At 38.9% G+C, this 14,676-nt stretch overlaps 1 protein-coding gene across 8 annotated transcripts in view; it reads left to right on the top strand.

The window, feature by feature from the left end:
• KIAA0586 (KIAA0586 ortholog) overlaps positions 1 to 14,676 on the top strand; it is a 75,562-nt gene that overhangs the window by 26,094 nt on the left and 34,792 nt on the right. For all 8 annotated transcript variants that reach the window (XM_064461036.1, XM_064461032.1, XM_064461033.1 and 5 more), the window contains 8 exons: positions 5,417 to 5,613; positions 5,820 to 5,938; positions 6,524 to 6,708; positions 9,176 to 9,335; positions 9,923 to 10,148; positions 10,687 to 10,934; positions 11,420 to 11,496; positions 14,147 to 14,281. In XM_064461036.1, coding sequence (XP_064317106.1) covers positions 5,417 to 5,613; positions 5,820 to 5,938; positions 6,524 to 6,708; positions 9,176 to 9,335; positions 9,923 to 10,148; positions 10,687 to 10,934; positions 11,420 to 11,496; positions 14,147 to 14,281 — 1,347 coding nt within the window. The remainder of the gene's footprint in view (positions 1 to 5,416; positions 5,614 to 5,819; positions 5,939 to 6,523; positions 6,709 to 9,175; positions 9,336 to 9,922; positions 10,149 to 10,686; positions 10,935 to 11,419; positions 11,497 to 14,146; positions 14,282 to 14,676) is intronic.

Raw genomic sequence — 14,676 nt, 5'->3', positions numbered from 1 at the left:
TTACAGATTTTAAGAAAGATGACCTATATTTTAAAATGCGAAAGTATTTTCTGTGGGTTCCCTTTCAGAAGATTTCAGTGTAGAACAATTTGCATATGCTTTTGAGGTCTTAAAATGATTTAGTGTAATATTTCAGTCAAACATTACGTAACTAAAAAACCAAGACAAGCAGTGCACATGAGTATATGCGTACAACGTGTACTGCTCGTCTCGTGGGTCCCATTAAGAGCTTACAAATTTTTTATTTTGCTGGATGCCTTGTTAGTGTGTCTGTGCATGTTTAATAAGATTGTTGTTTCTGGATTTTGATAACGTGGGTTTATTTGTTACTCTTTTATAGTTTAATTTTTTAGGTAGCAAGTCCTTTTTTTAGTTAGCTGACCTCTTGTCAGTGAGAGTGGGGGCTGACAAATGCTCAAGGTTGGTGAACCAGCCTGTATTTCCCTTCTGCAGAGTAAGAGCAGAAACAGAAATGCAATGGTATCTGGGAAAGGCTGCCTCTGAAGGCAGCAAGATGCTGCCGCCCAGCTGTTGTGGAGTGTCTTGCCTCTGTGGAAGATGGCAGCTTCCACCTCCTGCTGCATTTAGGACTCAGTAAATACCAGGAGCTTGAAATTGTTGATGCTGCCTAGTATTTCTCTTGAAGTGCTTCTTCCTCAAGCTTCTTTCCAGTGAGCTAGACTTGCTGTGTGCGTATCAAAATCTACCCAAACATGTATTCTCTTTACCTGTTTCATGTGCTCCTGATCCCAGGATTAGAGGGGACTTCAAATATTAACTCTATAGCCTACAGGTCGGTATGGTAGATTTATTTTTAAAATTAATTCACCATTTAACATTATCTTAGTCAAAACAGTTCTAAAGGGGTGGTTTACCTATTGGAAGTGGGGAAATGCTTCATTCATTTTTAGTTTCAAAATTACGTTATGTTATTGGAGGGGAGGAATTAAATCTATTTGGACAACTTTCTTCTGTTTGTAAAACAAAAGCTTTATTTTATAAAAATAAATAGGAAAGCTATCTAAGAAATCAGTTAATGGACTAACAAAAAAAGTGCTGCCATGTTAAATTTTTTATATGTGAATAATAGTTATTCATCTTTTCTTTTTTTCACTTTTCTCCTGGATTGCTTTTATCTTTTATTTTTGGCAATGGATGTATTTTAACCACAATACCAAAATCTGTTCCAAGTGAAACATATGTTTGGCCTGTGACCACACAGACAATGTTCTCAAAAATGTGCAATGCAAACACAGTGTGGAAGCATAAAATCAACCTCTGGAGTGGCAGGGGTTTTTAAGACATCAAAAGAAAGCAAAGTTACTGTTATCAGAGAGGCTTCAGATTCATGAAAAAATGTGCATAAAATGCTCTAGAGGAAAAATAGCTTATTATTGTCTTACCCCCACACCCTTTTTATTATGAAAACTTAATTCTATTAGAACTGAAGAGGATAAGTATTTGTGTGAAATATCTTTTTTTTTTTGCCTCCTCCTCCTTCTCTTTTTTTTCTGTTTTTTCTTCCCTGGTGGATATTGCAAAAAGGCTTCAGGACCCTGGCCCAGGCATTTCCTTTTCCTAGGATTTGTTCTACCTTTTCTACGAGAAGATACTTATTTAAGAGATACTGAAGAGTTGCAGTGCTAGCTGTTAGTGTTGGTAGCCCAAGAGAGGCAAGGCTGCCGCAGCTGCCTGCTCCCAGGTCCAGCCAGAAGTGAGGCTGAGGGCGGATTGCCAGTAGGCAATAATACAAAAATGCAAACACACGTACACACTACGCGTACAGATACATGTACACAAGCGGGTGCACGGATCAGCACTCAAACAGCACCAACGTGCTGATCCTGTTCCCCTCTCTGGCAGTTCAGGGTGGAGGTCTGGGATATATGTGTGCTGGTGTGTATGTACATATATATATGTGTGTGCGTGTGTATACATATATATACGTAGGTATACACACACACAGTGTGGATCCCTCCAGTATCTGGCATTAGACACAGTCTACCCAGCAGCTGACCCTGGTCGTTGCCTTCCCCAGCTCTGGCAGCTGGACATGCGATCCCCTGAAAGCCCCTTGCTCAGGAAAATCATTGGAAATGTCATTTAGTGAGGAGACAGGCCAGACTGCGCTGCTCAGGCATAGGGCGAGGCCAGGCAAGCATGCTGACCAGCCACTTTTGTCCCCTTATCCCTCTATTTTCCCACACCTATACCTCTCCGAGCCACCTTGGTCTTTCCCTTTCTACACCTCTGGTTCTTCCCTGTAAACACCTTATAAAAAGTGTTGTACCATCCCAAAATACTCTTCCCTGCCTCCCATAGTAAGTCATCGTGTCATCACCTCATCCAAATACATCAGCCCAATCTCAGGAAAGGTGCTACAGCCTTTCCATGGGCTTGTCTTGCTGGGTTTGACTCCTGGATGCTGGGGCTGAGCCCTCTCCTGTGATAGCCCTGGGAGTAGGGCTGGGGTGCACAGTTGTTGTATTAGGTTATTCTCCCACCTGTTGTCGTTCTTCCGTGCTCCTTTCTGTGGGCGGAGACAAATCTTTTATCACATTACCTAAGAGTAATTTAACAGTTTTGAGGACTAATGCAACGTGTCCCAGACTGTAAAACACACCCTGCCGTGGGAAGAAGTGATATGCCTTGTTCTCCCTTTGCAACCTTGCTCTCTAGCATTTAAAGACCCAGAGCTCTATCCTCCAAAATAGTTAAATTAGGTGCTCTTTTTCACAATAAGAAGAATCACATGTGGAATAAAGAAGAAAAAGCTTTGATTTACACACAGTTTTGATTTACACACTTCTTTATTTTTGATTGATGGTTGCACCTGCAACAAAGTAGGTTCAGACTTTCTGCACAGAAGAGGCTTCATTAGGCCAGCCCTTGCATGGACCCAGAGTGAGAAACTTGCTCAGCTAACATGAGCCCAGAACGGACTCTCAAGATTTATTGAGTCTGCTTTCCAGATCTCATGAACAGCCACATCCTGCAGTACCTTTAGCAAACTTCCTAGGATTTAAGATTACAGGCACTTTTGCTCCCTCTGAACATGCCCTGATGGCAAGGTGGGGACATGTTTCTCAGCATTTTTGCTTTCATTTTGAATACCACTGCAAAATATATAACCTGCAGAGACCAGAGTAAATGTATTTTCCTCAGCCCTGGTTTCCGTAGATGCTCTTTTTGGGGCACTGATTTTTTAACATGTGTAACTCTTCAGACAAAAGATCACAGGTGGCACCTGCAATGCAGCCTGACCTTGAGTGTGAAAATTGCTTTAGAAATCTGTCATGAAGAAATCCATGACTAAGTTTTGGATGGCTTTAATAAAAGACTATGAATATACATGTTTGATAATGCAACAAAATTAATCTATACCACCTAATCATTTCAAACATTTTTTAATTATCTGAACGTAATTTGGGAAATAGAGTTTCGGCTCGATACTTTAGCATAAAGTACAGTGATTAATATTCCAATCATATCTGAAAGACTTTCTAATTTATGCTGTATTTTGATTGGGAGTGGTGATAGATATTTTCAACAGTCTCCAGGGAGGTAAAATGCAGAATTGAGTGCAGATTATTCAGGATTGGTCTACAAGGTGATATATGTGCAAGTTCTATCTGTGTAATTAAATACTGACGTATTATATTAGTTTTTTATTTCATCAGAGGTAATATATCACCCCAAAATGAATATAATTTTCTTTTGGATTTGTGCACTATTAAATATAAAATATTTTTGCCCATAGTTTAGAAATGCAGGAGAACTGTAAAAGTTTGTCAGAAGTTACTAAATATACGTAAGATTTGTTGTATGTACTTGGTTTATTTAATCCAGATGTTTGTATTTTGCATACTTTCAGAAAAGATTATATTAAATCTGCAACATCAAAGAAAATTTATGGAGTAATGCAGTCGGAAGAAAATGCGTAATGAAACACTGGACAAAGACATCTTTACATTTGCTGTCAGAATGAATTATGGTTATGAATACATATATCCCAACAGAATGAACTGCTTATCAGCTTGCGAGGCATCCAGTGGCATTCGGGGTTTAACTTTCCTGTATTATTTCTGTGCCTAGAATGGTTTAGAGATCTTTGCTTGTCACCTGAGAATACACGTTCTGTGTTGCCCGCTTTGTAAGTTACAGCCTTTCTTTGAAGAATTATTGCTATTTAAAGATCCAGAAAGATCCCACTCCCCAATAGCTATGTGTCGTAATACCCATTAGGGACCTATCTGACTTTTCAGTTTTAAAGTATATTAAGGCAGGAGAGAAGTATTAATGCTGGGTTGGGGAAGGAGACAGGAAAACGTTTGGGTTTTTTTTCCTTCTTTCTATTTTTAGAGATTTATTCTTTTATTCATAGAAAATATATAGCTTTTTATTTTATGGGTTAAAAGTAGATTTAATTTATGTAAGGGAAAAGAAGACTTTTTTATCCTTTCACTGTGTTGGAGATCAATCTTAGTAAATGTAGATTTACAGTGAGCTCTTTTATGCAAACATCACACACTTCTCACTGGTAATTTAGGGCTCAGCTCTTCGTCTCTTTCTGGCATGCCAGATTTCCTTCTTAGAGAATCATATTACTATTAGACACATTTGTTTTTAATATTATGAGTGAAAGATGCAGGTTCTCATCCATCACAAGACATTTCTAAAACGCTACATTACGATATGACGGGTTGGTGACTGTTTTTGGGGGACTTAATGCTATGTATGTGCTGTGGGGGGGAAAGGAGGGTGGCATCTTTGGAAACAGTCAAACATAGCGCACACTGAGTAACTTTCATAACTTTTAGAAATAGCACATTAAGGTTAAATTCAAGGTGTCTGTGAGGATCTTGGGAACTGATTACCCAGAAATACATTTTAAGTTTCAGCAGCTGATGTTAGTGAAAGTGAAAGCATGCATGTAACATGTGTGTAAACTATTAATGTCTAGTCTTCAGTAAAAGTTTAATTTCTAAAAAAAACCCAACAACAATAAAAACCCCTAAACCTCCAAAAAAACTAACCCAACAAGTGACTGTAGAAAGTTTCCTAAACTTCTTTGTTTAAAGGAGGAGCATTTCTGTGGTATATATTAAACTGACTTATGTCACAAGTAAATTTCTCAAGGATTAGCATTACTGTTGGCTGCCTTCCCTGTGCAGCACAGGCAGGAAATATGAGCCAAATCGTGTTTTACTTAGCAGTTCTTATAGACTTACACAGATTTATGATTTGCTAAGTTTAGAATTGTATCAATTAACTACAACATACTAAGAAGGGAGAATGTGGTTTGTGTGCTGTGACCCATCTACAAATGTTTCTCAAAGGAAAAAATCTGATGGTTACCTCGATGACATTGCCTTCCAGAAATGCACCGTAACTTAATTTACTACTTATTTATTAGGATCAGGAAGAGGAGAGAGATGAAATTCCAGAATTCTTTGAGCCTCTTCTGGAGCTTAACGGACAGTTTAGAGTTGCCTCGCCAAAATACAATGGTCCTTTGTTTCCTCCAGTGGCTTCTGCTCCTCAGCAGTCTTCTGATGTTTTGGATGAACTGATTCAGAAGAGAGAAAGTATAGAAAGCAGGTTGATAAATTGGTGAGTTGCAATATAACAAAGTGGCAAGAGAACATATATGGAAGAAAGGATGACTCTGTAAGAATACCTTCCCTTTCTTCTCCTCCCCTCCCTTCCCTTCTCCTCTTTCCTTCGATCTGCCTTGCATTTTATGTTAAGAATGCTCTTTTGTATACTTTGAGGTGTCTTGGTGTTTGCTGACAGTTAAACAGGTTTTATTCTACTAGGGTGGAACAAGAAATAATGGCAAAAATTATCAGTGGGATGGACCCAGTTCAGAAAGAAACAGTGCCCAACATTAGCTCCTCAGGGAGTGAAGACAGTGAGACTGTAACCTCTGACATTGGTAAGTAGGAGTTATTGTTCTCAGCAGATAGATTATCTCAATTTTCGGCTAATTTTAACAAGCTGTGTAGGTACATGTTGCCTGAGCTTAATAGTGGCTAATGCTGAACCGGTGAAAATATAAAATGCCAAAGTGCATGCTTTAATTTACGTTGAGGCAGAGCAAACATTATGAGGCCATTGAAATAAATTGTCTAAAAAAACCTGCAAAGAACACATAAAACATAGCACTGTAGAAATCAGCTTCTGATATTGGCCCTCTAAATCAGGTTTGGCATTTTGCTAAGCCTGTAATGTTTGTTTGTCTTCTGTTAATAGCTATGTCAAAAATTATGTCCCTTATATATGTGTGAGAATGGGAGACAAATGCATTTCTCCTGTGATGTCACTGCCCTTTGCTGCTGCCTTCTTTTATGATTCTGAATTGCTTCTCTACTGTTATTCCTTTATCTTTAAAATAAAAAAGCGCACTTTTTGCAAAGACATGTGTAAAAGTTCAGAGAGAATAAAATAAGTGGCTGCAGTGTGGTAAATACATTTTAAGAAGTGAGACCTGGACATGTGCTTTATGTTTCTTCATTTTCAGTTGAAGTTGCAGGTGGTGGAGGATTTCAACTCTTTATCAATGCTGGCATGCCTGTGGACTCAGAAATGATAAGTCATTTTGTAAATGAAGCTCTCAGTGAGACAATTGCAACCATGCTGGGTAACAGGCAGGCTCAGAAAGCAGTTCCTGCTACAAATGTTCTTCCAAGTACAAAGATTACGGTGGTAAGAGGCTGTTTTATTTAAGCTTTCCTACTGAAGTTGTAAGGGGTAATTTCTTCATGGCATGGTGGTTCAACTGCTGCAAGACAAAGATGACAGAAGACGACTGATGAACTGAATGTGCATAACTTGCATTTTTGAGTATTCCTTATTATACCCCAGCAAGCAACATGATAAAATCTGTTTCACTGTAAAAAAAAAAAAAAAAAATAATTAATTCCTTTGTGCTGCATACGACATGCTATATTTATTTATTTACTTTAAGGCTGAGCATGAAACTGGTTTCTAAGGGAAGAACTTGGTATTTAATTTTATATTGTCAAAAGATAGTGTGGGTTATTTTCAACAACAATAGCTATAGTACCTTCTTAGGAAAAAATGGATGAAGAAACTAATTTCTTCATATAAGAAGAAATAGAATATTTTTGGTCTTATGGGCTTGCATCCATTCTTTGCTATCTGTAAAAATGAGTATTATTTCTTTCTAAGTTTGGAGTTCAGTAGTTTTCAGTAAATGCTTAAATGATTAGTAGAGCTTCCTGTACTACAGGATATTTTCCTCTGTTCCCTGTGATTATCAAATGACAGCTGGCTCTTATTTCGATAACAACATGGCTGTGCTACAATCTGGTGTTGTATAAGGTCTTTGGGATGAATGTGGAAATGGCTGTGCTTAGAAATCAAACTATACAAAGCTTTCTTGAAAGGGAGATCAATTATTCTATTTTGCTATGGTGCATATAGACTGAAATACCAGCTAGTGCCTGCTGTAAGTGACCAACAGAGTATCCTGTCGCCAAAAGTAATCATTTCACTGCTGTAGGCTTAAATACAGCCCTCCCGCATCTAAAGAGCTCTCCACTCCACTACAGATTGAGGGTATGATGTTACAGACGACTGTTCTTTGTAGCTTGTTCTGATACTTGGAAACCTCTTCTAATAACCATTCTACATTTACTAATGGCCCTCTTAAGCTTTCTTGTTTCTGTACCAACTTAAACTGAAACGTCCTTAGGCTGAAATGGTTGTTTTCTCCTTACTATATATATATTCATTTGTGCACTTACAGAGATTAGCTTTGTCCTCTTCAGCCTTTGTTTGATTACGCTAAGTAGAGCAATCATCCCTATACATACCATTTTTCAGCTCTTACTGATGGGCAGCCCTTTTATGTTTTCCAATTTAGATTGGTCTTGGTCACATCAAACGCTAATATGGTAATACACATTTTTAATAAAACTGTGTTATGTAAATGGGGTTTCCTCAGTGCTTTGTGCTATAGCAGTGATACTCTCCAGCCTCTATTGGAATCTCATGGAGCCAGTTGGGTTTTTTAAAGTTTTTCCACATTTGTGGCTAATAGTTATCTTTTGGGTAACTTGCACATTCATAAGTTTTTTTTTTCTTCTCCTTTGTTGTCTTCTTAGCTTATAGCAGAAGTTCTTGAATACATAGTTTGAGTTCTTGATCTGCCCCTTCTTACTGTGAAGTTTCCTCTCTAGAACTTCAGCTGGCCAGTTACTGAGTTCTTTGGTGTTCACACAGTTGTATGCGAACAGCCAAATGTGTTAGCATGTCACACTTCCCCTAAGAGCTGTTAATAAAAATCATCAGACTGAGGGCTTATTATGCAGAAACTAGTCTGGAAGTCTTCCTTTAGCCCCATTATCTTGTTTCCTTAAAAAACATCAGAGAGCAGGGCTGGAAGACACCTGGAAAGGTCCATCATATTCTTCCATAGCAGGCTGAATGACAGCCATCATACTTGCTTGTCAGATTTATCTCCATCACTGTCATTTTTTAAGGAACATCATAGCTGTGTCCTTATTTTAGTGCTTTACTGCCTTAGCTATTGTTTTTTTTTTGTAATCTTCTCTTTACCTGATTCTCTTAGCATAAAATTTGGCTCAATTTTATCCATGTCACAAAATATTTTCTTGCTTAACATTGTATCAAATGCTTTATTAAAATTTGTATAATCATATAATTCATATTTTGACTGGACATTAGGTAGCATTTCTCTACCCAGAGGGTTGTCAAACACTGAAATAGGCCTGTCAGTGTTTAAGAGCCATTTGCATAATGCCCTTAACAACATGCTTAAACTTTTGGTCAGGCCTGAACTGGTCAGGCAGTTGGACTAGATGATCATTGTGGGTGCCTTCCAACTGCAATAGTTCTATTCTATACATAATGATTTCCAAATGTAATCATTCTCAAGCATAACTTACTGGGTTTTAACTGATTTTTTCAGGTATACCATTTAGCCTGGTGAAACTTTATGTTTAGATGGAGGAGTTGGTCCATCTAAACCACAAAGGTTCATTAAACATGTGTCTAAGCAACAACTGTTCCTGTTCTGTGATAACCTGCTTTTCTCTCTCTTCCTCAGCTAACTCTGGAGATACTTGGAAGATAGGGATTTTGCACTGAGATAATAACTGTGGTTATGATTTTTTTTTTCCTGCAGGAGACTCTTGTGCCTACTCCATTGCCAACACCCCAGGCCACGCCACCACAAACACCGCCTTCAGAAAAAGAATTGCCTCCAGTCAAAACTCCAGAGTCTCCTCTGTCTCTTACAGAAATGAGTGGGGATGTTCATGAACATGAAAAAATTAAAGAAACAGGTAGTGAAAATAATAATTGAAGTTTAGAAGTAGCAAATATGCTTTAATCTCCTGCCTTTAATTTTCTTCTTCAAAGACACTTTATTTCTCAGGATAAATATTCTTGAGGCTATAATTCAAGTGGGAACTCATGTAGTACAAAAATTATGGGCTCATTCATATGAAAAGCAAACATCTTCTATTTGGTAACAGTTCTGTTTTCCAACTTAATGCACATTTTTATGGTCTGTGTGATTTCTACCCCTCCCAGCCCCTCCACGTTTTTTCACATCAGAAAAATAGCTGTCTTCTGCTCCTTCCTGTGTTTCTAATGTTAATTAATCCAAATTTTTACTTTCCAAGTAAAGCAGCTTAGTTTTTAAAATGCCGAGCAGTCTCCCTTATGAAAGGAAATAAGCAATTGAGGTTTTATGCTAGCTCCTTCAGATGCCAACACTGTACTTAAAAGAAACTAGTTTTAATCTAGTCTAGTAGCTATCAAAAGGTGTCACAAACATTACAAGGGCTTAGCAGAACTGACTGATTCTCTGTCTGAGATATACTTCCTGCTTTCCTTTCTGATCTGAAATTTGGCTTCACACATGCAGGAGTTGAGATTCCAGCTGCCACTAGTCGTGTTGGCACACCTGTGGTTACCCCTGTCAGTACCCCACCTAGAACAACCACACCAAGCCCTCCTGCCTCAGAACGGGTCTCCATAGCTGCAAAAATGGAAAGTGCAAAGCCTCCAAACCCATGGGATGATGCAGAACTTCCTCTGGAAGAAGAGAAACCCAGTCCTTTAACTGAAGAATCAGTCCTTCCCAAGGCTGTGTGAGTTGAACAGGCTGCACGGTTTTCTCATTTCTTAAAAAAATAATATATTAATTTCAACATATATCCTCAAAACATCAGTAGAGAAGTTATTAACGTGTACATCACGAGGCACTGAGATAAGCCAGGATTCTTTTTTGGAACTGCTTGACTTCTATTTTGGAGAAAAATGTGAAATTTGGACTTTCTCAGAATGTACTGGTCCTTATTCATTGTCCTGTTGAACATTGGACTTAGTAAACTGGTAATGTTAAACCTACCAGTAATAAAAGTACTGACAATGAAATATTGTATTATTTGGATTTTATTTTTCCTATTACTTCAGTGGGAATACATGTGGTAATTATTAGTTATAAGCAGAAATTAATTAATAATGTTATTTAACCATGTTGATTCTTGGACTTTTCTGTAAAATGCTGTGCTCTTTCATTTGAAAAAACACTTGCAAATTAATTTCTTTTTGGTATTGATTTAAGACGTTTGCCTATATTCTTCAATGCATTTTGTTGTATTCACAATGCATATTCTTATATTTTAGTGAGATGTCAGTGGCTAATGATGAGGAACCAGAGGCCTTGATTTTACCATCTCAGCAATTGTCAGCAAGGCCCTTCGAATTGCTTCCTTGCAACCCACAGGCTCCATCCCCTGTGCCTACAGTTAGTTCTGGGCAGTCCACACAGGAAAGCAGCCTTACCCTCACAGAAACAGAAACAGAAACTGCAGACAGACCCATCTCAGAAGGGGAGGTACTCTTCAGCTATGGACAGATGCTGGCTGCAAGAGGTAACTAACTAGGCAAATTTATGGAAATGAGAACTTGGATTAATTTTTTTTCTTTATAAAATTCTCTTCCAGTCTACTGAAGTTACATTTCATACATTTTCTGGTAAAACTGCAAGCATTAACCTGGCCTCTACCTTTCAGTTCATGGTTTTGGATTTAAGAGACCTTGTTGCTCTTTTCCTTGTTTCTGAACAAAATGCTTCTGTTTCCTAATGAAAAAAGATTAAATCTGCTCTTTTGTTGTCATATCATTGGGACTGTCTTACACAAGTACCATGTGGTACGAAGTACTAAGTTTTTATTGAAACCGAAGTATAAGAGCGATTTTCTTGGAAGCTGAAACTACGTCTTTATAATACACATCCGGTAGCAGGAATTTCCAACTTTACTAAAGGGCTGTGTTGCAATTATTAAAGAATGTGGCCTTGGCTTTCTTTCATATAACTTGCATGTTTTTTAGTATTTGTAACTTAAATGTTTTTCAGCATTAGCCGGAGGAGGACTGTCTCTTCCAAACCTCACCGAGAGCTTAACAAGTACTTTACGAGATGCCAATGAAATGGTAAGGAAACCTTTCACAAGGAAACAGAGTTAGTGTGGTATTGCGTGCCTTGTGTATCTTGATAAATTGGATGGGCTTTAAGCATGTTCACTCTAAACTTCTTAAATTTATGCATTTGAACTGTACACTTACAAAGAATATTAGAATTTGAGTTTAAAAAAAAGTTATAAAAACTGATTTATATTTTTTAAAAAGTTGAATGATTTATATATTTCTGTGGGTGAGAGATACCTAATACAAATTTTCTTCTCTATTGTTTTTAGTTTTAAGACATCTTAAACAGACCAGAACATTGTTATGCTCCGAGCTGTTTCAGCTTTGAGCCATCTTTTAATTGCTTGTGTGCTTAAATTATTAAAGTAGGTTAGCTGAGGCTGGAGTTAGTTAAAGCTGCTTAAAACTTCAGTATGGTTTTTTATCTGATGTCTGCTTTAGTCCATTGTTCCTGAAGCCTCCCAAGTTCAAGGTATTCTCCATTCCCTTTCTCTTTTAACACTTTTCCTCAAATGCCTGGACTTTCCCTGTGACTCTGTGTAATGCCTCTTGGTAGGACATAGCTGTCATATAAATTATAGTTTCACATAGAATAATACTATGCTTAAACCAAACTGTTTTCTTTATGAAAGAATAAAAAAATCGATAGTGAAACTGTAATAGTATTGGTTGGAAGGGACCTCCAGAGGGATTTCTAAAATCTTCCTGGACTGCCTCCACCATGCTGTATGGCTCTCCTGGAAGATGTCCACATAGTTGAAATCTGCCATGAGGGTGAAGACCTGCAATCATCAGCCCCCTCTTTGTGTTCTGTAGAAAGCCTCCCCCTACTTTCTGTTGGTCAGGTGCTCTGGAGCAGACCCTGCCCACTACACCCCCGGTGTTCCTTTCCCCTCTCATCCTGACTCAGGCCATCCATAGGCACATGGAAGTCAGTGAATTCAAGGAATGATTTGACCTCCGATGGAAAACTGGCTGAGCTACTGGACTGAAAGGGTTGTGGGCGGTGGCACAAAGTTCTTCTGGAGACCAGTCAGTAGTGGTGTATGCCAGGTGTCGATACTAGAGCCAGAGATGTTTAACATATTCAGGAATGACCTAGGTTATGGGACAGACTGCATCATCAGCAAGTTTGCAGATGATGCAAAACTGGTCGACGCACCAGAGGGTTGTGCTACCATTCAGAGGACCTCACTGTGCTGGAGAAATGGGCTGATAGGAATCTCCTCAAGTTCAACAAGGGGAAATGGCATGTCCTGCACCTAAGGAGGAGCAACTCCATGCACCAGTGGATGCTGGGAGCTGACCAGCTGGAAAGCAGCATTGCAGAAATGAACCTGGGGATTCTGGTGGTCATCCTTTGCTGCTTTGGGAAAAGCATTGCAAGCAGGTCAAGGGGAGCAGTTCTTCCCCTTTAATCAGGACTGGTGAGATAGCATTTGGAGTATTGTGTCCAGTTATGGGCTCTCCAGTAGAAGAAAAATAAGGATTTACTGGAGTGAGTCCAGCAAAAGGCTACAAAAATGATCAAGGGATTGGTGCGTCTGTCATATGAGGAAAGACTGAAAGACCATGGATCATTTAGCCTGGAGAGGAGAAGTCTCGGGGGGGGCAGATCTTATCAATGTGTATAAATACTTGGTGGGAAGGAGTAAGGAAGACAGAGCCAGACTCTTCTGAGTGGTGCCCAGTGAAAAGACAGGAAGTAGTGGACACAGCTTGAAATACAGGAAATTCTGTTTAAACATAAGAAATGTTTTTACTGTGGGGTGGCCAAACACTGGAAGAGGTGCTGCCTTGTGCATTCGGGCTGGACTAGACCATCTTCAGAAGTCCCTTCCAACCTCAATAATGCAAAGTTCAAATGTCCTAGAGTAGGAGTCCTCTTTTCTTCTCCCTGCCTATACTTCCTAAACATTTCTACTCATACATGGCCATACTTCACCAGTGGATACTTTCCCATTCATGATTTCATTCATGTCATAGTTGTGAGACTGTGTGCCCTGAACTTGCAGATCTTTCTGTCTGTTGTCCAGACTTTGCCATATGAGTGCAAAGGCACCTGAGGAGATTGCCCTCCCTCTTGATCAAGATTGTAGAAATTCCCTTTGTGGGCTTCCCTTTGGATACCTGCTCTGTCTGCTGCACTTCCTCTCTTAAACTGTGTCATCAGGTGAACCTAAATCAAAGTTCCCTTTATCAGGTTAGAAAGCCTGCTTGCAAAGATGTTCTTCCCTTTCTTTGTCAGCTGGATCTTAACTCCTTCCAGTAGTCCTCCATCCTCAAACTGGGCGTTCTGGCTGAGGATGCTGGTGAGAGCAGCTCTGCAGCCAGACGTTGCTAGCAACCAGTATGAGGATGGAACTGTTTCCCTGAACTTTGAAGGCCTAAAGGACCTTGTTCTTCTCTAAGTATTGCAGTCCGGTGTATCAAATAAAGACTGTGTGTGTCTGTGGGTAAAAGGAGAAAACAGTGCATCAGTTTGCTTATTTTTAAATGCCTAGACTTTTGACACAGGTTCTTGATGTGGAAACTGTAACAACTTTCTTGATAAAAGAAAAAAGCTTAATTGTGAACTAAAGTAAGAATTATCCAAGTTCCTACAAAAAACAGGTTTTGGATCATGTATTATGTAGATTTTGTTTCTTTATTTTAGGATTATGATCCTCCCAGTGAAGGGCAAGTGGTGAGAAAACTGGATAAGGGCTGTCACAGGGATCCTGTCCTGACTCTTTTAGCCAAATTAAATCAAGCACCTATTGCAGCACAAGAAGGAATGTACCATTTGGAGGTAACTTACAGTCCTTTTCCTTCCAGTACAAAAGTTCTGAAGTGATAGTTTCTTACTCAAAAGTAGATAAAATATTTCAGGCTTATCCTTCCTGTTGGCTATAGAATAGGGTCATACACTTCATTCCCTGCTGGAAGTGATCCCACTTCTGTTCGCTAGGTTCTTGTGTAAAACGTTTTAAAAATACTGAAGGTTAAGTGTTTGTTATAAACAAGTTAGCTGCACATAGTATCGCACGTACCTAGTTTTCAAGATGTGTGTGTGACTGTTCCAGTGTACCAGATTTGTCCTGTCATTTTGAACACCAGGGAAGTTTTCTGTCACGTCAGCAATGTGGGTGGTATGTTTAGCAGTACAAGTTGACGGCACATATGAGTGTTTTAGGGAGGTATGAA

This window comes from Phalacrocorax carbo, chromosome 9, assembly GCF_963921805.1.
Source record: "Phalacrocorax carbo chromosome 9, bPhaCar2.1, whole genome shotgun sequence".
Taxonomy (NCBI): Eukaryota; Metazoa; Chordata; class Aves; order Suliformes; family Phalacrocoracidae; genus Phalacrocorax; species Phalacrocorax carbo.
Note: the sequence above shows the minus strand (reverse complement) of the source record. Positions and strands in the feature narration are given on the sequence as shown.